The 21,523-nt window shown below is 49.5% G+C and overlaps 1 protein-coding gene across 4 annotated transcripts in view; it reads right to left on the bottom strand.

Annotated features, from left to right (window-relative positions):
- Nucleotides 1–5,343: 5,343 nt before the first annotated feature.
- OGDH (oxoglutarate dehydrogenase) overlaps nt 5,344–21,523 on the bottom strand; it is a 66,700-nt gene continuing 50,520 nt past the window's right edge. For all 4 annotated transcript variants that reach the window (XM_027539258.1, XM_027539260.1, XM_027539257.1 and 1 more), the window contains 14 exons: nt 20,683–20,811; nt 15,020–15,199; nt 14,535–14,687; nt 13,684–13,786; nt 13,394–13,522; nt 12,910–13,060; nt 12,513–12,640; nt 12,167–12,345; nt 11,636–11,707; nt 10,837–10,965; nt 10,141–10,213; nt 6,855–7,018; nt 6,515–6,669; nt 5,344–6,424 (listed from right to left, as the gene is read on the bottom strand). In XM_027539258.1, the coding sequence (XP_027395059.1) occupies nt 6,304–6,424; nt 6,515–6,669; nt 6,855–7,018; nt 10,141–10,213; nt 10,837–10,965; nt 11,636–11,707; nt 12,167–12,345; nt 12,513–12,640; nt 12,910–13,060; nt 13,394–13,522; nt 13,684–13,786; nt 14,535–14,687; nt 15,020–15,199; nt 20,683–20,811 (1,866 nt within the window). In that variant the 3' untranslated portion in view covers nt 5,344–6,303. The remainder of the gene's footprint in view (nt 6,425–6,514; nt 6,670–6,854; nt 7,019–10,140; nt 10,214–10,836; nt 10,966–11,635; nt 11,708–12,166; nt 12,346–12,512; nt 12,641–12,909; nt 13,061–13,393; nt 13,523–13,683; nt 13,787–14,534; nt 14,688–15,019; nt 15,200–20,682; nt 20,812–21,523) is intronic.

Here is a 21,523-nt window from a genome sequence, read left to right as displayed (position 1 = left end):
ATACTACCAGAGAAGAGTGGAGAAATAACTCCAGAAAGAGTGAAGAGACAGAGCCAAAGCAAAAACAATGCCTAGTTGTGGATGTGACTGGCAATGGAAGTAATGTCTAATGCTGTAAAGAGCAATATTGCATAGGAACCTGGAATGTTAGGTCCACGAATCAAGTTAAATTGGAAGAGGTCAAACAGGAGATGCCAAGAGTGAACATCAACATTTTAGGATTCAGTGAACTAAAATGGACAGGAAAGGGCAAATTCAGTTCAGATGATCATTACTGTGGGCAAGAATCCCTTAGAAGAAATGGAGTAGCCCTCATTGTCAACAAAAGCACTTGAAATGAAGTACTTGGCGTGCAATCTCAAAAAGGATAGAATGATCTCTGTTCGTTTCCAAGGCAAACCAGTCAATATCACAGTAATTGAAGTCTATGCCCCAATCACTAATGCTGAAGAAGCTGAACAGTTCCATGAAGACCTACAAGACCTTCTAGAACTAACACCCAGAAAAGGTGTCCTCTTCATCATAGCAGACTAGAATGCAAAAGTAGTAAGTCAAGAGATACCTGGAATAACAGGCAAATTTGGCCTTGGAGTACAAAATGAAGCAGGGCAAATGTTAACAGAGTTTTGTCAACAGAATGCACTGGTCATAGCAAACACCCTCTTCCAACAACACAAGAGAAGACTCTACACATGGACATCACCAGATGGTCAATACTGAAATCAGATTGATTATATTCTTTGCAGCCAAAGATGGAGAAGCTCTATACAGTCAGCAAAAACAAGATGGGGAGCTAACTGTGGCTCAGATCATGAATTCCTTATTGCCAAATTCAGACTTAAATTGAAGAAAGTGGGGAAAACCACTAGACCATTCATGTATGACCTAAATCAAATCCTTTATGATTATACAGTGAAAGTGACAAATAAATTCAAGGGATTAGATCTGATAGACAGAGTGCCTGAAGAACTATCAATGGAGGTTTGTAACATTGTACAGGAAGTGGTTTTCCCTACTTTCTTCAACGTAAGTCTGAATTTGGCAATAAGGAGTTCAAGATCTGAGCCATAGTCAGCTCCTGGTCTTGAGAAAAGTAATGCTCAAAATTCTCCAAGCCAGGCTTCAACGTGAACCATGAACTTCCAAATGTTCAAGCTGGATTTAGAGAAGGCAGAGGAAGCAGAGATCAAATTGCCAACATCTGTTGGATCATTGAAAAAGCAAGAGAGTTCCAGAAAAACATCTACTTCTGTTTTATTGACTAGGCTAAGGCCTTTGACTGTGTGGATAAAAACAAAATGGAAAATTCTTAAAGAGATGGGAATACTAGACCACCTTAACTGCCTCCTGAGAAAGCTGTATGCAGGTCACGAAGCCACAGTTAGAACCAGACATGGAACAACAGACTGGTTCCAAATTGGGAAAGAGTACGTCAAGGCTGTATATTGTCACCCTGCTTACTTAATTTATATGCAGAGTACATCATAAGAAATGCTGGGCTGGATGAAGCACAAGCTGGAATCAAGATTGCTGGGAGAAATATCAATAACCTCAGATATGCAGATGACATCACCCTTATGGCAGAAAGCGAAGAAGAACTAAAGAGCCTCTTGATCAAAGTGGAAGAGGGGAGTGAAAAAGCTGCTTTTAAACTCAACATTCAAAAAATGAAGATCATGGAATCTGGTCACATCACTTCATGGCAGATAGATGAGGAAACAATGGAAACCATGACAGACTTTATTTTTGGGGGGCTCCAAAATCACTGCCAATGGTGATTGCACCCATGAGATTAAAAGACACTTGCTCCTTGGAAGAAAAGCTATGACCAACCTAGACAGCATATTAAAAAACAGAGACATTACTTTGCCAACAAAGATCCATCTAGTCAAAGCTATGGTTTTTCCAGTGGTCATGTATAGATGTGAGAGTTGGACCATAAAGAAAGCTGAGCGCTGAGGAATTGATGCTTTTGAACTGTGGTATTAGAGAAGACTCTTGAGAATCCCTTGGACTGCAAGGAGATCAAATCAGTCCATCCTAAAGGAAATCAGTCCTGAATATTCATTGAAAGGACTGATGCTGAAGTTAAAGTTCCAATGCTTTGGCCACCTAATGTGAAGTGCTGACTCCTTAGAAAAGACTAATGCTGGGAAAGATTGAAGGCCGGAAGATAAGGGGATGACAGAGGATGAGATGGTTGGATGGCATCATCAACTCGATGGACATGAGTTTGAGTAAACTCTGGGAGTTGGTGATGGACAGGGAAGCCTGGCGTGCTCCAGTCCATGGGGTGGCAAAGAGTTGGACACTAAGCGACTGAACAACAACAACATGCATGTCCATAAAAGGGCTTGGGCAGTGGACAGAGTCCAGGCTTTAGTTGGTTGAATGCATGGGGGTCAGAGCCCATTCAATCCTTGGGTGGAAAGATCCCCCGGAGAAGGGAATGGCAATCCACTCCAGTATTCTTGCCTGGAAAATCCCATGGCTACACAGTCCACGAGGTCACAAAGAGTCAGACAGGACTGAAGAATTAACACACACACATGGGAGTCAGAAAAGGTTAACATTATCATCATTATCATCAACCGCAGTTTCCAGTTGATCTGATAGTTGAATGCCTGAGGCGGGCTTAAATTCTGCAAAACAGCTCAGGAAAGTGCTTCCCAGTCTTTACCAAAGAACTAGAACTGGAAGTCTTTACAAGTGACCTGTTATCTTAGCTATTGTTACTTCTCTTGCCTGATAACCATCGATCTTTTTCCCCCTTGAAGTGAAGTGAAGTCGCTCAGTCGTGTCCGATTCCTTGCGACCCCATGGACTGTAGCCTACCAGGCTCTTCCGTCCATGGGATTTTCCAGGCAAGAATACTGGAGTGGGTTGTTCAAGGGCAAGCACCGTAACCAAGCTTACGTCACAAAATGGCTTCTCTTAGGGATTTCTCTGGTGGTCCAGAGGCAAACGTTCCACTCTCCCAATACAGGGGGCCTGGGTTTGATCCCTGGTCAGGGAACTAGATCCCACATGCTAGAACTAAGAATTAGCATGCTGTGACTAAAAGATCTGTGTGCTGATACTAAGACCCGGTGTAGCCAAAGAAAACCGATTTAAAAAAAAATAGCTTCTCTTATGCCAAGAAACCCATGCCTGGTTCATTTTTCTCTGGGGACCCCCTATCTTATCTGCTGACAGTAGTACCTGCTTCTTGTCCTTGGATGTAGCTCCATACGGTAGGCAAAATGGAAGCCCCCCCAAAACACGTCCACATCCTAGTCCCTTGAATATCTATCACCTCATATGGCAAAGGGTGTGAGTTATGAGAGGATGAGTTTATCCTGCATTCTTCAGGTGGACACTGAAAACATCAGAGAAAGGCTAGGTGAGCTTAGAGATGGAGGCACAGACAGAAATGTGACCACAGAGCTGAGATAGCAGTCGTGAGGCCACCAGCCTGGGAATAGGAAGATTCCTTGGAGCCTGCAGAGGGAGCATGGCCCTGTCAACACCTCACTTTCAGAGACTGGCCTCCAGACTGACAGTGTGAGTTCCTATGGTCCCCCACCCCCACCTCCGGTTTGTGGTACTGTGATTTGTTATGACAGTCACTGGAAACTCAGATGCTCCTGCACGGCTTCTCTGGTTCTTGAAAGGTCCATCAGCACCTCCCAATGAAACCGTTCACCTCACCTTGAGACTCTAACCCACATGGCTGGGACTTGAACCCCTTGGCTCCTCCTTGGCTCAGGCCCACCTGTCCTGGGTGCCCCTCCCAGGGACAGCCCCTCCTGCCAGGCATGCTGACCCTCTTCCGATACTTTCACAGGTGCAGATGGGAGATGGGCCTTTATATCCAGAAAGGACAGGAATCTGCATCAAGTGGCCCAGGCACACTCTCAGGCACACACACGCTTATGCACACACACACACACACAGAGGCACGTCAGACACATACACGTGTGCACACACTGACATGCACACTTGTGCATGCACCTGCACACTGGTCCAGGTCCCCTCAAAATCCCGTGTAAGGTCACAGGCTGCTCTCCTAGACTGTGAGGTTCCTTCCTTCCCACCATTGCTCTGATTTTAGGAAAGAGGCAACTGGTGACTGAAGCAGAACAGAGCTGACCAGAGTAGTCTCTGCCCAGCGTGTGGCCCAGCATGGTCTGATTATGCCTCATCTTTCAGAGCCTCAGGTCTGCTCTCCCTGGATGTGGGCAGGGCTGCAGACCCCCTCGGACCATGGGAGTGGGAGAGACCTGCTGAGTCCCTTTCCCCATTCCTGTGGCCCCAGCCCTGAAAGAAGGGCCCATGGTGGTGGCTCCCTCAGAAGCCCCCCTACCGGAAGTAACCAGACCCCTTGGGCTCTTGGCTCCCCTGCACCCCCTGACCAGACTGGAAGCAGCAAGATGTGAGGGCCCAGCTTCCATCTTGTGTCTTAGCTCTCTGTGCTCTGGACTGGACTCTAACTCCCCAGAGTTCAGGACAGCTGCCCCCTCAGAGTGCTGGGAGTCTCTCCAGGAAAGGGGCTCCTGAGCTATTTGTTTTTGTCTCTTTTAGCTCTAACCTGCCTGGCTGACCACATCAGATGGATGGGGTGCTGGTTTTGAAGCCCACAGGGACAGCTGTCCCATCTCCCACTCCCTCCCCACCACCCGCCTGAGACAATGGCAGGTCGGGAGGACCCTTGGGCAACCCCTGGACAAAATGAAGACATTCTGAAAAGGCTTCAAGGACAAGGGACCCTGGTGTGGTCCAGAAGACTGGGTGAACGTCAGGGGGCCCCATGATGGAAGTTACCCTTATGTCCACACCCAGGCCTTCCCCTGAGCCTTCCTTCAGTGTTGAGACCTGTCTACCCTCCAGGGAACCAAGGCCGGCATGGTGTGGGTTCAAGGCAGCGGGGCTCTTGTCAAAAGGGGACAGGGCCTTGTGAAGGCTCGGCTGGTATGATGGCTCCCCTCCCGAGGTCCGATGAGTGGCTTGGGCTCCTGAAGGGTGCTAACAGTGTCCTAGGGTGAGCCCACCATGCACGCTGGCTCAGATGGCTGAGTACTTTTTTTAGGTGGAGTGTGCTGGGGGACTAGGAGCAGGGCACACTCAGAAATAAGGGTGCATCAGACACTATCTGCAACAATAAGGATGGAGAGGCCAGGTGAGGAGGAGGATGGTGGCCAATCACCTGGTGCTGCTGGCAACCAGAGGGAGGTGGTCAGGAGAGGGGAGGTCCACCTGAGCCCGGCAGGGAGGAGAGCTGCTTCCCAGGCAGGGCAGAGATGCTGTGGTAGCCTTTTCTTTGGAGGAGACGGCGAAGCAGAAAGAATGACACCATACACAGGCTCAGGGAGAACTCAGATTTTATGGGTCAAGCCAAATGCAATGCAAAATTGTTCGGTTACTTTTTTTAACCAAAATAAATAAATCAGATTTGTCCCTGTGACGGGTCAGGGGAGCTGGCCCCTTGGCCTTGTGCTGCCCCTCACTCCTGCCCCTCCTCTCCCCCTCTGACCAGCTTTGGCACAGCAGAGAGAAGAATGCTTCGGAGTCTCCATCGCGTTGAAGGGAAGAGGAAAGGAGGTGGCTTGGAAGTGAAGGGAAGGACCAGAGGAGCAGCCGGCGCCCCGGCCCTGAGCGGCACTTCCTGGCCACACCCAGCCCCAGGTGGTGGAGTGTGCACGGCCCGCACAGGGCCGGGACCCTCTGGAGCGGTGGAAGTGGTTGCTGCAGAGTGGACCCTCCCGCTCTGTGCCAGGTCAGTCTCGGGCCATCTCCCAGCAGCCGTCCTGCAGCAGTGCCCTTGGTCCACCGCATGGTGAGGGTCCTGCCGGAGCCCACCCACCCCACAAACCCTCAGACACTGACGACTCCTGCGAGGCGTTGGGGGCTCAGCTTGGGGAGAGGAGGCCACCCTTGTCCAGGTGCGGGAACCCCTTGCTGGGTGACCAGGACTGCTGGCACAGGGGGATGCCGCATGAGGCCGGTCCTGTGGGGTGAGCTGGGGGGACGGGGTGGGGGCAGATCTTCCCTCCCAGGACACCTGCAGGGGCTCCCTCTCCTCCTCCCGCTCCCCACTGTCTCCATGAAGGCTGTTCAGCTGGACAGAAGCTGTAGCGCCCGGGGGGGCATCTGGCTTGGGGGGCAGCCAAGCACAGGAGGGGCAAACAGCCTAGTTCCTAAGTGAGCACGGGGTGCGTGCGGTATGGACGGGCAGAGGTGCGGGCAGTGCGGAGGCACGATGCTTTAGTTGGAAGCGAGGGGCAGTCGTGAGGTGCAGGGCGGCCCAAGCAGCCCAGGCGGCATCTACGAGAAGTTCTTGAAGGCGTCCAGGTCGAAGGCTGTGTCCAGGAGGCGCTGCAGCTCCGTGAGGTGGGTCTTCTTGTTGCCGGTGGCTGGAGCTGCTGCTGGGTCCCGGCCAGCATACCTGAGGGCGGTGACAGTGAGCGTTGAGGGCCACTGAGGGGACCGGGGCTCGTTACTCTCCCCGGCCCCAGCTGACTGCCCGCGCCCTTACCACACAGGCTTGGCGCGGCTGATGGTGGTTCGCAGCCTGGGCTTCACGTAGTCGTAGTAGCCTTGGTTCTTGTGCTCCTCCTGGCACCAGGCCAGCTCAGCGCTGGGGTACTTCTGGACCTCCTGCAGCAGGAGGTCGAAGGGGAAAGGCGACAGCTGGGGGGAGAGAGAGAAGCTACTGTCAGGAGAAGATGCTCAGAGTAATGGGCAAGGCTGGTGTCCCCAGCAGGGAGCTCAGTGACCCCTAAAAGACGTCCGTGCCAGAAACTCTGGGAAAGCTCGAGGGCCCAATCACCGGGAGGAGGATCGCCAGCACTGGTCTGGGAACCACACGCCCTCACCTGCTCGATCCTGGTGATGGCCACCTGCTCCACCATGTCCCGCGCTTTGCGCTCTCGGGTGAGGTCATAGTACACCTTGCCAGTACAGAAGAGAAGTCTCTTGACGTTTCCTGGGTTCTGTGCTGCAGGGCCATCTTCTGGGATCACCCGCTGGAAGTGGGTTCCTACGAGAGAATCCCCATGGCCAGGGGGTTTGCTCAGGACTTGGCGGAGGGTGTCTAGGGCCTTCCCTCTGTGAGGTGGGGCTGTACCATGGCTGACACCAGAACATACGGTTTCTGAGGGTTAGGACACTGCTCCTCCCACCAGCCTGTGATGTCCTTGAATTAATCCACACTGAGAGAGCCTAACAGGCACGGTAGCCTAACAGCCTTGGAGAGCAAGTGACATCGGTTCATTCTTCAGAACGATCTGCCTCAGACATGGGGGACAGCTAGGACTGGTAGAGCACCCCACGACCGCTCTGCTCAGACTCCTCCTGAGTTTACAAATACCAAAACTTTCCGAACAAATATTCAGATACTCATGGCCTGAACCATCCCTCTGGGAACAAGGCTGACTTCAGAAAGCTGCATTCAAAATGAGGGGTTCACTGAGTGACACATACGCAGCACACGACATGCTCACATTCACGCCACACACGCAAACGCTAGGATTAGAAGGAAACTACCTTCACACACAAAAAGGCCAGACATGAGACACCCACTGTGAACATCATACTCATCTGCAAAAGATTGAAAGCATTTGCTCTAAGATCAAAACAAGCCAAGAATGTCCGTTCTCACCACTTCTATTCAACATAACACTGGAATTCTAGCCAGGGAAATTAGGCAAGGAAAAGAAATAAAAGGTATCTAAATTGTAAAGGAATAAGTAAAATCATCTGTTTGTTTTATATGTAGAAACCCCTAAAGATTCCACACACATACACACACACACACACAAACTTGTTAAAACTAGTAAATGAATTCAGCAAAATTACAGGATAGAAAATTAACACTCAGAATTTAGTTTTATTTCTATGAACAATCTGAAAGTAAAAAAAAAATCCTATTTGAAACAGCATCAAATAAGTAAAATCACTTAGAAATAAACTTAACCAAGAAAATGAAAAACTTGTACACTGAAAACTACAGAACATTACTGAAAGAAATTAAAGATACCAATAAATGGAAAGTCATTTGTGTTCATGGACTGGGAGACTTAACACTGTCACGATGTTAATTCGACCAAAGCAATCTACAGATTCACAATCCTTATCAAAATCCCAAGGACATGGACATTTTTTTTGCAGAAATAAAATCCATCCTAAGATTCATGGTATCCCAAAGGATTCTAAATAGTCAAAACTATCTTGAAAAAGAAAAACAAAGTTGGAGGACTCATGTTTCCTGATTTCAAAACTTATTACAAAGCTACAATATCAGAGCATGGTATTGGCACAAAGACAGATATACAGACCAGTGGAAGAGAACAGAGATCAGAAATAAAGCTTCATGTTCTATGGTCAGATGATTTTGCCAAGAGAAGCAGTAACATCCAATGGGGAAAGGACAGTCTCTTCAACAAATGGTGCTGGGAAAACTGGATACCCATATGCAAATGAAGGTAGGCCCTTACACCACACAGAACACTGACTCAAAATGGATTAAATGCAGACCAAGAGCTGAAATTACAAAACATAAACACTGAATTTGACAAGGATTTCTTAGATGTGACTTCAAAGGCACAGGCAGCATAAGAAAAAAATAGAAAAAGTGGACTTTATGAAAATTAAAAAAATTTGTACATCAGAAGACAACAAGATGGAAGAAAATAGTTGCAAGTCATATATTTGATAAGGCATCTATATCCAGTAAATGGAGAGAAATCACACAACTCAACAACAAAATAAGCAACCCAATTAAAAAATGGGCAAGGACGTATGACATTTCTCCAAAGACAACATACAGATGGCCAGCAAGCACATGAAAAGATGCTCAACATCACTAATCATTAGGGAAATGAAAATCAAAATTGCAGTGAGATATTACTTCACGGTCATGAGGATGGCTATTGCAAAACAAAGAAACAGAAAACAGTACTACTGCTGGCAAGCCATGTGGAGAAACTGGAACCTTGTGCGCTCTTGGGAACCACTATGGAAAACAGCACGTTACAGTAAAGAGTCACCATGTGACCCAGCAATTCTGCCTCTTGGTATACATCCAAGGTCTTGAAGAGAGACTGGTACACCCATGTTCATAGCAGCATCATTCCCAATGGCTAAAATGTGGAGGCAACCCAGGTGTCCACTGACAGATGAACAAACAAAAAGTGTATATACCATATGCATACAGCAGAATACTAGTCAGCTTTAAAAAAGAAGGAAATTCTGACACATGTTACAACATGGATGAACCCTGAGGATATCATAAGCTAGTCACATAAAGACAAATATTATACAATTCCACTTATATGCAGTTCCTAGAGGAGTCAAACCTATAGAGAGAGAAGGCAGAATGGTGGGCGCCAGCGGCTGGGGGAGAAGGGGTGATGGGGGAGTTGCCTTTCTTCAACCAGGGATCAAACCCGTGCCTCGTGCAGTGGAAGTGCTGCATCTTAACCACTGGACTACCAAGGAAGTCCGGTGAATGTGTTTATTAATGCCACTGAACTGTACACTTAAAAGTGGCTAAGATGGTAAATTTTATATAATGCATATTTCACCATAATAATAATAAAAGGGAAAAAAACCAAAGACAGGATTTACCGTGATAGAAAACTAAAGGGGGCTCCACGGCTGGCAGCAAGTGGGGATGTGCAGGGCTGCTGCGTGCTGCCAGCCGCCTCTGTCTGCTGTCCAGGTGAAAGAAATTGCAATGCTGTGGGCCTCACCTCACACCACTGAGCTGGGTGTTATGCGGCAGGCCCTACCCACCTAGTGCCTTTCCTCTGTCCCTGGCTGCTGTCAGCCCCCAGGAGCAGTGCTCGGGCAGCAGGGTGCACTCTAACCTCGGACTCATTTCACTGCCTCTAAGAGAGTCCTAGGGATGCACCCAGCAAAGGCTGTGGACCCTGGTGGGACAAGAGAAGACACGCTGTTGGACCAATCTGCACACAAGCTCTGACACCCTGGCTGTCGTGTTCTGTCCTGGCTGTCGTATTGGTCATCTGACCAATAACACCCTGTTATTGGTCTTTACCCAATAACCAAAAATGTGGCAAGGACCACAGTGAGACTGACAAGCCCCCTACACAGCAGCAGTTAAGACCCCCTCCAAATGCCCAGCCCCCTGACGCCTACCTGGAAGCATCTCGTCAAAGTTGGACCTGGCTTCGGGATGCCGCAGCAGGGACTTTGGGGTGAAGATGATTAACTGAAAGACAGAAGCACAGGCTCATGACAGACCAGGTTCTAAGTATTCCAGAAGGAGGGCAGTAAGGGGCTGCCCAGGCCTGTCTTCAGAACAGGCCCTCCTGCTGCCCTCCTGGCTCTATAATCAGGAGGAGCACAGGTCTGAGGTGAAAAGAGCAAACAGGATAATGCTGTTTGCCCCCGGGCTCTCTTCCTCTGCCCTGAGATGCTGGGCTCTGCTCAGCTAGGCACCCTCTCCTCCAGGGCCCGCCCTAGTCTGCTCAGAACCCTTGGCACCACTACCCTCTACCTGGGAAGGACACCTGAGCCTTTCCTGGGCATCCCTGCCTGTGGCCAGGGCTGCCCTGCTCCATGGGCCTGCCTGGCCCTGCACGGTGACTGGCAGCAGCAGGAGGCATTCTCCCCTTGGACCCTTCACACACACTCCCACTCACCCTTCAACACCCTGCCAAGGAGCTTGCTTCCTGAGGACCCTCTGTTCCTTCGGCCCCCGAGGGGGCTCACCTCTCCTCCAAGCTCAATACACCACCTACAACCCCCCGCTCACATGTCCATCCTCCCATTGGGCTGGGACCCTGGAGTCCTCAGGCCAGGCCTCTCTGAGCAGGGATACCCTCAACTGACCGGCTTCCGGAAGGGCAGGAGAATCTGGCGACGTAGCACGTGGAAGAAGTTGCCAGGGGTGGAGCAGTTGACGACAACCCAGTTGCAATCATACAGCTGATTTATGTCAAAGTTGGCTTCCTTAAGGTCCTATAGCAAAGAGGGAAAAGGCCAGAGGCCCAGTGGCTCTAAGCACCCTGCTGTGGGAGGTACTGAGGCAGACAGCTTCAGAAGGCCCCGGGTCCCAGCCTCAGGCACCTCAGCTCCCTATGAGAAGCACACAAAGGGGACACTGACGGAGCTCAGCCAGCCAGCTCTAAGCTCTGAATGGAATTCTCAGTCCCACATTTATCCCTATGTCTCTGAAAACTACTGCCTGGCCTAGGACAGACACAGGGTCTAGCTAAAACCAATTCAGACTTTCCTTAGAAACTGACTCCCAGTAATTTCCTCTCAGCTCTTGGAGTTTCACTAAAATCACCCCAGAGTTCTTTCCTCTAAAATGTTTGCCTAGGGAACTCCCTGGCGGTCTAGTGGTTAGGACTCTGAGCTGTCACTCCTGAGCGCACAGGTTCAATCCCAGGCCAGGGAACTAAGATCCTGAAAGCTGCAATAAATAACTTGCCTGAATCAAAACACAGACAGTACTACTCCTAAAAGCTTCTGCTGCAGGAAGCAGTCTGGTAGTATCTTCTATGCTCTGAAGAGGCCTCTCATTTCCAGGACACAAGCAGGCTTGGGCCCACCTGTGACTCCTGAGAGGGACAGAGCACTGGTACCTTCAGAGGCGCCCACAGACGTCCAGGTGGTGGCTACTTACCGGTAGGACGTCTGGATCATCATTGCACATCTGCAGGAACCTCTCTGGCCTGGCGGAGGAATGTTCTGGGCCCTGGAACCAGACACACAAGTTACAGATGAGGAGCTTCCCCCATTCTGACAGCTGCATTCAGTACTTCTCTTCCTTAACCAACTTTCTCATTTCTGGTCTGAAAAACACCAAGTTATCTCTTTCCTGCCAATAGTTTAATTCCTTCTTCTGCCTATGGAGTGGAGGGGAAGTTTCCACATCAGGACAGGGCCCAGTACTCCTGGCTCCTCATGGCTTCCAAATCGGAGTGTTAAGAAAACCCCTCACAGGGCCTGGGGGAGGAGGGAGGGAGAGCACAGGGACTGCCTGAACCCAAGAGGCCCAGCCACACCCCCACTTCTTACCCAGAACAGAGCAGGGCCTGCCTCTTGCCTCCAAGGCAGGTGGGAAACACCAGCAGAGCCTGCACCTGCCAGTCTCGGGACCAGGGTCCCAGGCAGGCCCTTCCTAGGTCTGCCAGGGAAGGGGTAGGGGGCTCACCATGCCCTCCATGCCATGGGGCAGCAGCAGCACAATGCCGTTCTGCCGCACCCACTTGGCTTGTCCTGGGCAGATGAACTGGTCGATGATGCACTGGGCCGTGTTATGGAAGTCACCAAACTGGGCCTCCCAGAGGACCAGGGCGTTAGGACTGGCCATTGCAAAACCCAGCTCGAAGCCTGCAGAGTAGGAGGAAGGGAGGAGACCAGACAGCAGTCAGCTGGTGGGTGGGAAGGGGAGGTGGGGAGGAGGGGGTGAAAAGGGAAGAAGGGGTGGTCGGGGAAGCAGTGGGGAGAGGGTGGCTGGGGAGGAAAGGGAGGTGGGCCTTGCAGGCCCCAGTGCTCACCCAGGACCCCGTACTCGGACAGTGAGCTGTTGCACACGGTGTAGGGGGCCTGGTTGGGCCAGAGGTGGTTCATGGGGATGCAGGTTCTCTTGTCCACGTTCTGGTCATGCAGGACGTGGTGGCGATGGCTGCGGCAGAACAGCATAGATTAGCAGGCAGGACCCAGCCCTGCACGCAGCTCAGACTAGACTCCATGCACAGCCGCTGCTGGGGGCACAGAGCCTGGTTCTTAACAGAAGCATCTGATCAGAGCAGGAATAGGGTGCTTCTGGGCCTGAGACAATGGGATCTAATGACTGCTTCCTGGCAGTGATTTTCTTCTGGAAGACAAACACCACAGCCCTTCTTTTGTGTCTCCTCCACTCTGAAGGGCCCACAAGAACACCAAGGCCATTACCTAAAAGTGCCCCGCTCCACATCCTGGCCGCTCAGCCGGATATGGATGCCCTCCTTCAGTAGGGAGCCAAAAGCCATGTACTCCGCCAGAGCCCAGTCCACAGTCCTGTTCTTCACCAGCTCCCCACGGGTCTTCAGGATCCGGCTCAGCCCTGCAGAGGCAGACAGTGTTCACCAGCCGCCCCGAACACTCTCTTAGGACAAGAGCTCCCTACAGCCCCAGCTTCTGGGGTCCAGAGTTGCCAGAGGAGTGGCGTCTGGACCAGGGAGGCTGTGACATCCTGTGCCTTCATCCACCGCTCTGCTGGCTGAGGACCACACCGGGGCAGGGGTGAGGTGACAGGGCTACCCTCATCCCACCACCTTGCTCGGCCTTGAACGAGGCAGGAACCTGAGCCAGGTGGGGACCAGTCTTAGGCCAGAGGGGAGTCAGCACTACTTCGGAAGGCCCGGGTGGTGGCAGAGGTGGGGCAGGGCACCCTCACCTCCGTGAATGGTGAAATCCTCCACAGGCACGGAGCTGGCCACGTTCCCAATGTGTGTGAGAATGTCCTCCGTCAGGCCCGTGGAGGGGCAGGTCATGCTCCTCGGCTGCCCGTCCAGGGTGAAGAAGCCTGGGACAGAAAGGGCAGGCTGACATAGGAACTGTGGACATGTGAAATGCTGCTGAGAGGTGGCCGAGATCTTCTTCCCTTGAGAATGGCAGTCGGGAGTCCAATTCTGGGACCCATGGGGTGTGGGCGGAAGAGGTTCACCGGTGGCATGCCTCACTCACCAGGCCAGGGGGAGTCCAGCCAGTGCTTGATGTGCAAGATCTTTTCGTCCTTGGACCTGGCGAAGGCCTCCTCACAGATCTTGTCATATTTGGAGATCTCCTCCTAGAGGATTGGGCACAACGCAGCCGTCAGGGCTGCTGTGCACAGGGCATGCCGGGCACCCAGCCAGCACACACCGAGCCAGCACACACTGGCACTTTCCCAGTGCGGAGTCCCTCAGACCCCACGGGCCCCCGGGTTCTCCTCCCAACACGCATCACCTCTGGGAGATCTGTGGGAAGCCTAGTACAGTGTTTCCGTCCCAACGGCTTCTTCTCCACTGCAGACTGTGGGTCCTACTTACCCTCCCTCCAGTCTTCCTGATGAATTGGTCCAGTTCTCGGGCTCCAAGCATAGCCTCAGGAGGACTGAACCTGAGTGCCATCTCGGCACCTGCCCTGATCCCAGCACCACCCTCATTCACAGGCCCCTGACTCTGCATGCTCATGACCCACACCGCTCGTCTCTCTCCATCACCCTGCATGGGCCTTCCCTCTCATGACCAGCCAGAGAGACCAGCTCACAAGTGGGTCCCTCACCACCCTCTCTCCCCCTCACCCCTCTGCACTGGGTTCCACGGGCCTCAGAGGCCACGGTGAAGTCCTCTCAGGTCCCACCTCCCTCATGTAACTAACCCCTCAGTAGCCTGGACCTTCCAGGTTATGTGCTGAAATGCTGTAGTTGTAAATATTTCACACGTTCTCACTAGGACCCTAAGTGCTCTGCAGAAGTGAGCACTGGCCCTGTGGCGGGTCTTCTCCATCCCTCCTTGGCTCCGGAAAGAGCCACCAGGACAGGGCCAGGGACGCACCTCATACTCAGGCTGGTTGACCACGCCCTGCGACACCAGCAACTCTGCGTACTTCTGCAGCACGGGCTTCTGTTTGCGGATCTGCTTGTACATCAGCGGCTGGGTGAACATGGGCTCATCCATCTCGTTGTGGCCATTGCGCCGATAACACACCTGGGCACACCGGGAGACCCCAGCATCAGGGCCCATGTCGGTCGGGACCCAGGACCTATGAGGAGCTATCCCATTTCTCCTGGGTGACACCTCAGTTGACCTCTAGAAATATGGTCCTATCTCCTGCTCCTTCACACACTAGAATTGCTTTGACTGTCCCCCAAGATGAAACAAGAGTGACCTGGGACTATCTTGGGACAGGACCCCAATTACCTTCTTGCCCAGGTTGGGTCACCCAAAGACACAGGAACTCTTGGGAGGGGAAGGGAGGTGTGCCCTGGCCCTAGGGAGCCCTAACCCCTCTCTCCAGGACACAAGCTAAGGTCACTCACCAGGTCCACCACCACATCCTTGTGGAAGGTGCTCCTCCACTCAGCTGCAACTTTGCACACATACATGACTGCCTCCGGGTCATCCGAGTTCACGTGGAAGATAGGGGCATTCACCACTCGGGCCACATCAGTGGGGTAGGGTGAGGAGCGGGCCATTCGCGGGTCTGTGGTGAAGCCGATCTGCAAGGGACAGGCAGCTTGGCCAGGGGGATTGGGCACGCTGCTAAGCATTAGCAGGACAGAAGGAGGGTGGGCCAGGGCAAGCCTACCCCCAGGCCAATGGCATGGTGGGGACAGGGCTGGGGTGAGAGTGGATATGTCTGAGGGTGAGGGTGGGGCTAATGGCAGGCAGGGCAGAGCCAAAGGCCACCTGCTGGAGGTCACCTGGCTGCGTGTGGCCTACGCTTGAGACAGTCCCTAAAGGGCTATTTAAAAAAAAAAATTTTTTTTTCCTATTCTGGTAACAAAATTCATACATGTTGAACAGTTTGGAAGAGAGTATGAAAAATTAAAATCATCTATATTCTACCGGTTTCAGTGTAAATATCTTGATGCTTTCCTTTCTAGACGATTTTTTTTGCATGAATACACATGCCAATATAAATATAAAATTTCAGATCCTACTATTTCTATAATTTTGCACTCTGTTCACTAACATGAGTATTTTTTCTTTGAAAAGAAAATTTAAAGGTCTCATCACTTAGATACATTAAAACTTTATCATATATTTGTAATTTTATACTTTGCATTTAAAATTTATTTTTATGAACTACTTCAAACATCCAAAAAGTATGATACTACATGGCCCTGAAAGTAGACGACACGGTTTCCACACGTTGCTATATGTATCCCATATGTCCATAAACAGTACATCGATAGCTGTCATGTCCAACTCTTTGCAACCCCAGGACAGTAGCCCACTAGGCTCCTCTGTCCATGGAATTCTCCAGGCAAGAATAACAGAAGTGGATTGCCATTTCCTTCTCCAGGGGATCTTCCTGACCCAGAACTGTAACTCAAGTCTCCTGCATTGCAGGTGGATTCTTTACCACTGAGTCACCAGGGAAGCCCCTTCTTAGGTTTAGTGAAGTCGCTCAGTCATGTCTGACTCTGCAATCCCATGGACTGCAGGCTACCAGGCTCCTCTGTCCATGGGATTTTCCAGGCAACAATACTGGAGTGGGTTGCCATTTCCTTCTCCAGGGGATCTTCCCCACCCAGGGATTGAAACTGGGTCTCCTGCATTGTAGGCAGATGCTTTACTGTCGGAGCCACCAGGGAAGTCCTGATTATTAAAATTAAAAAGGCTTACTGGTATCATTTCAGGCTCACGAAAAAGTTGGAGCTACAGAGAACTCCCAGATTCTTTATTCAGATTCAACAACGGTTCCTATTTTGCCCCTTTTATTATACAGGCTCTTTCCGTTACACACACACACTCACACACACACATTTTTTCTGAACCATTTTCAGGTAAGTTGTAGACCAAAAGACTGTCCCTAGTCCTTAAAACATGGACAAAGCCTTACCAGCCATAGTGCAGTTCTCAGTTCACTCAGTTTAACATTACAGAATACTGTTATAAGACTCCTCAGTATACACATTTCAATAGTCCTAATGATATCCAGCCTTTCCTGCCTCAGCCCGGTACTCAATCCAGCACTTCACTGTGCATTAGTTACCACCTCTCTGTGGTCGCCCTTAATCTGGAAGGCTCCTTACTCTTTTTGGTTTTCATAACACTAACATTTTGGAAGAGTATTTCCATGTCTTTTAAACTACAGAGATATACTTTTTATGTACCTTACATATGATAGCATACTCTATATGCTGTACAGATTCTTTTCAACTTGCTTTCTGTTCAAATCATCCAGGATGAAACATGGACCTCTACTTTCCTAGCAGTAGTGGTGAAATCTAAGTACTAAATGGTACCACAGTTCATTTATCCATTCTCCTGTCTGTGGATGTTGTTTCCAACTTATGATTAATACACTGTTACTGTACACAGTCCTACACCGGTTTTCTCCAGCAAACACTTGAGTTATGTGCAAACACTTGAGTCCTCCTAGGAAGGGAAAACTAAGCCACAGGGTCTGAGCTCTACACTCGAATACCCGCAAGCGCTCTCCAAAGTGGCTGGGCCACGCACCCTTCCCCAGCAGCAAGGGTGCCCTGCATTTTCACTCACCATACTGTGACTGTTTCACCAGGATATTAAATATTTTAATGATTATATAATACTGTCTCCTACAGTTTTGCCAAAATTTATACAAAGACTTGTTGGTTTTGATAAACATTCTTATACAAAAATAGTTTGCATCTGATGGTTTCCTTAGGAGAAAAATGTAGAAGGGGAAATCCTAGGTGTGTTCTTAGAAATGAGAGCCTCAGCCAAGCAGGCCTCTCTTTTCCTGCTACAGATCTTCTTAACTGACCCCACATCACGATAGATGGTACCAAAACCAGCAGAAAGACTGAAAAAAACATTAGAAAAACTGTAGGTCTTTACAGAAGTCTGAGAGTTCTTTATTTATGATGAATTGCTTTTACATAAACTCCTTTATCACATTGACTAAAGAAAAGATTAGAACTAGTCAGACACTGATGAGAACATTAAAAAATGATGTACCAGCGAGAATTCTAATGAACACTTACAGAGACCATGCACAATCCCATGGCCTATCTGGGACTCCCCACAGGGAGATGTGGGTAGGCACCAGGTAAGATAGGAATCATAACATGCACGTTACAGCTAGAATCTCACAGAAACTGAACTGCTTTGAAGTTTTGAGGTCTCAGTCCCCCAGACGCCCTCCCCAATATCTGCCACTGTTACTGACTTCTGTATCTTTAAGCGTATATGGTGGGTATATGTGCACCCACTGACACACACACTCACAGATAGAGAGCTGTACTCCACAGTATATATAGATCCATTCTTTCACATGGCTTTATTACACTGTGGTTGCTGTTAACTTAACATTAGTGCTTATTTACGCATGTGTGCTAAGTCACTTCAGTCATGTCTGACTCTTTGCGACCCCACAGACTGTGGCCCACCAAGCTCCTCTATCTATGGGATTGTCCAGGCAAGAATACTGGAGTGGGTTGCCATGCCCTCCTCCAGGGGATCTTCCCGACCCAAGGATGGAACCTGTGGTCTCTTATGTCTCCTGCATCGGCAGGCAGGTTCATTACCACTAGCGTCACCAGGCTCTATTCTAAACACTCTGCTGCTGCTGCTGCTAAGTCACTTCAGTCGTGTCCGACTCTGTGCGACCTCATAGACAGCAGCCCACCAGGCTCTGCCGTCCCTGGGATTCAGGCAAGAACACTGGAGTAGAGTTGCCATTTCCTTCTCCAATGCATGAAAGTGAAAAGTGAAAGTGAAGTTGCTCAGTTGTGTCCGACTCCTAGCGACCCCATGGACTGCAGCCCACCAGGCTCCTCCGTCCAAGGGAGTTTCCAGGCAAGAGTACTGGAGTGGGGTGCCAGGGCTGTATATGTATATGATTTATATGTATTAGTTCATTAAAGCTTGGTAACACATGTATAGATCTATCATAAATTACTTACCAGCTCCCTACTGATGCAGTGGTACAAGTTTTGGTTTCCAGTCTTGCTGCAGCACTGTGGGACATCCCCACAATGCCCCCCCACATGATTATATATTTCAGCTTTATATACTTACATCTTTCTTCCAGTTTCATTAAGATATTAATTGTGCAGCAGTGATACACACACACACACACACACATATATACTGTGACTGAACTGTATGGCTTACGGGATCTTAGTTCCCCAACCTGGGACTGAACTCGTGCCCCCCTGGGGTGGAAGCATGGGGTCTCAACCACTGGATTGCCAGGGGAATCCCCTAAACAAAATTTTAAAAGACTTTGGCACCTCTCCTGTGTGCCAGGATCCATAAGAGATTACAAAATAGATTCTGCCATCAGAATATATTTTCAAAAAAAAAAAAAAAAAAATCTCCTGGGATGAAATTCATCTGACTCTGGAGACTACGTATAGAAAAACTTTTCTCTTAAAAAAAAAAAAAAAACAAAAAACCTCCCCGTGTCTTGGGCTTCCAATCCCTTTGAATGATCTTTGCTGTACTGTTTCCAGACTGAAGACCATGCTGCTGGCAACTCAGCTCCTACCCAACAAGCACTAAAGACTATCTGTGCTTGGTCATCTGTATAAAACACAGTTCAGTGATGCACTGCTTTTTAGACCTTTTTCTTTCTTTGGTGTTTTTCTAATACTGTTTTCTAAAAGAAGCAATTCAAATATCAACTCTCAAGCAAGCTATTCAACTCTCTGCTCAATTTTCTCCTGTGTAAAATGGAAATGATCACACCTACCACATGGGTAAGACAGGGATCACGCTTTAAGTTAGAGGATGTGAAGTCACTAATTTAGTCTGGCACACAGGAGGCACTCCATAAGCAGTAGCTGTTATATACTGTGTGTTACACTCATTCTAATGCTCCTCGTCTTGTGTTTGATACTGTACATTTTAAGTTCTGGGGCCTTCTCTATGTACTGACTACATTTACTTTCATGTTTAAATTTTCCCTTCTTCCTCTCTATTTCTTGCTGGGACAGTTGCAACTGTGTGTCTTCCTCTAACTCATTCCACATGTATCAACAAACCATCTTCATAAATCAAACTGTCTCGTCACTTCCTGGTTTCGGTCCTCCGAGGGTCTCTCAACACATCTGGAGTAAGACCCTGTTTCTTGGGGGCCATGCAGAAGCAGCTGATGGCTGCTTTCTCTCAAAAAAACCCCTCAAACCTTAGATGTGACAGCCTTATCACCTCCCTTGGACAGAGGGGACCCTTCCCTGACTTGCTCCGCTGCCCTCTAACATTTGCCTACTTGACCCTGCATTTCCACCTAAAGGTCAAATCCTCAGAGAAACATCTGCAGGCTAACCCAATGCCTGGTAGGTCCCCTGCCCCCTCACCCAGAACTATAAGCTCTATAATGACAGGCAGTGTGCCCTTTCTCTGCTTGTTACCTGACACAGCACCAGTACTTAAAGGAACTCAAATATCTATTATATGAGAGCTCACCCATGTTGGTGGGATGAACTCTCGGATGCACGGCACAGTAAATAACAGATATAACCATGTTAAATGTTTTAGAGTTGGGCAGAGATATTTACTTATAAGAATGTTCAACAAGTGTTATTTGAAACTGAAAAATAAGAATCTTAGTTAAAAGTCTAACAACACAGCAATATGTTTTATGAAACAACCTATAATGTATATTGTTATCAAAATTAATATTTTAAGAATATATAATGACATGAGACAACACTGTGGTAAGTAAGAAGTGGATGTAAAACTGTGTATATAGAACCCCAGTTTCTTAAGAAAGAAAAGCCATCTAAATGCTTGTGGGTCTAGTAGAAAATATTCCAAAATAATATCATGCTCTTAAAATAGCATAATTAAAACCTCTCTACTTTAAAGAAAGTATCCTGTTTGTCCAAGTTTATTAATCAGAAAACAACAAATGTACTAAATGATAAGAACATGTCCCTCTAAGTAAGACTGACGTGAGCAAAGAAGCCTCAGGACAAAGTCTAATTGCTGATGTGGCCTCCTTAGCCTGCTCTGCTGCAAAGACCCCAGAGCCACCCGTTACCTGGTTGTTGACGACCACGTGGACAGTGCCATGAGTCGTGTAAGATGGCAGGTCACTCAGGTGGAAGGTCTCATAAACGATGCCCTGGCCAGCAAATGCGGCGTCCCCATGCAGAAGGATGGACATGACCTACAGACAGGCAAAGGAGAACCCAAATCTGACGCGGTCCTGGCCACATGTCCACAGGGCACGTGGGAGAGTACGTCATGATCCACTTTTCAAAAAATGTAGTATTTATTTATTTTTGGCTGTGCTGGTCGTTGCTGCTGTGTGGGCTTTTCTCCAGTTGCAGAGAGTGGGAGTTACTTTCTAGTTGTGGTGCACGGGCTTTTCACTGCGGTGGCTTCTCTTGTTGCAAAACACGGATTCTATGGCACAAGGGCTCAGCGGTCGCGGCTCCTGGCCTCTAGAGCATAGGCTCAGTAGTTGTGGCACGCAGGCTTATATGTTCTGCAGCATGTGGGATATTCCCAGCCCAGGGACTGAACCCATGTCTCCTGCACTGCAAGTGGATTCTTTACCACTGAGCCACAAGGGAAGCCCCAAATGATGTATTTTGAGATCATTTCAAACTTAGAAAGAAAGTGGCAGGAAAGCACAGACCCCCAGGCCCCTCCCAGCCCTCCCGTGGTGTGCTCCAGGTGGTGTGCTCCACGTCCGCACACCTGCCACCCAACCACCATCTGCTGCAAGGCCAATGCCCACTGCCCCTGAACCCACCATGCAGGACCCTTTCAAAGGAAAGCAATGCTGGCCCAGAGCCCATCCTCCCCAGATCCCATGCAGACGCGCTCTCAGGGCCACGCCTCTTCGGCTTCTCTGACCCGGAACAGCCCCTTGT

The sequence above is a fragment of the Bos indicus x Bos taurus genome, chromosome 4 (assembly GCF_003369695.1).
Source record: "Bos indicus x Bos taurus breed Angus x Brahman F1 hybrid chromosome 4, Bos_hybrid_MaternalHap_v2.0, whole genome shotgun sequence".
Classification (NCBI taxonomy): Eukaryota; Metazoa; Chordata; class Mammalia; order Artiodactyla; family Bovidae; genus Bos; species Bos indicus x Bos taurus.
The sequence above is the reverse complement of the archived record's forward strand: the minus strand, read 5'-3'. Positions and strand labels throughout refer to the sequence as shown.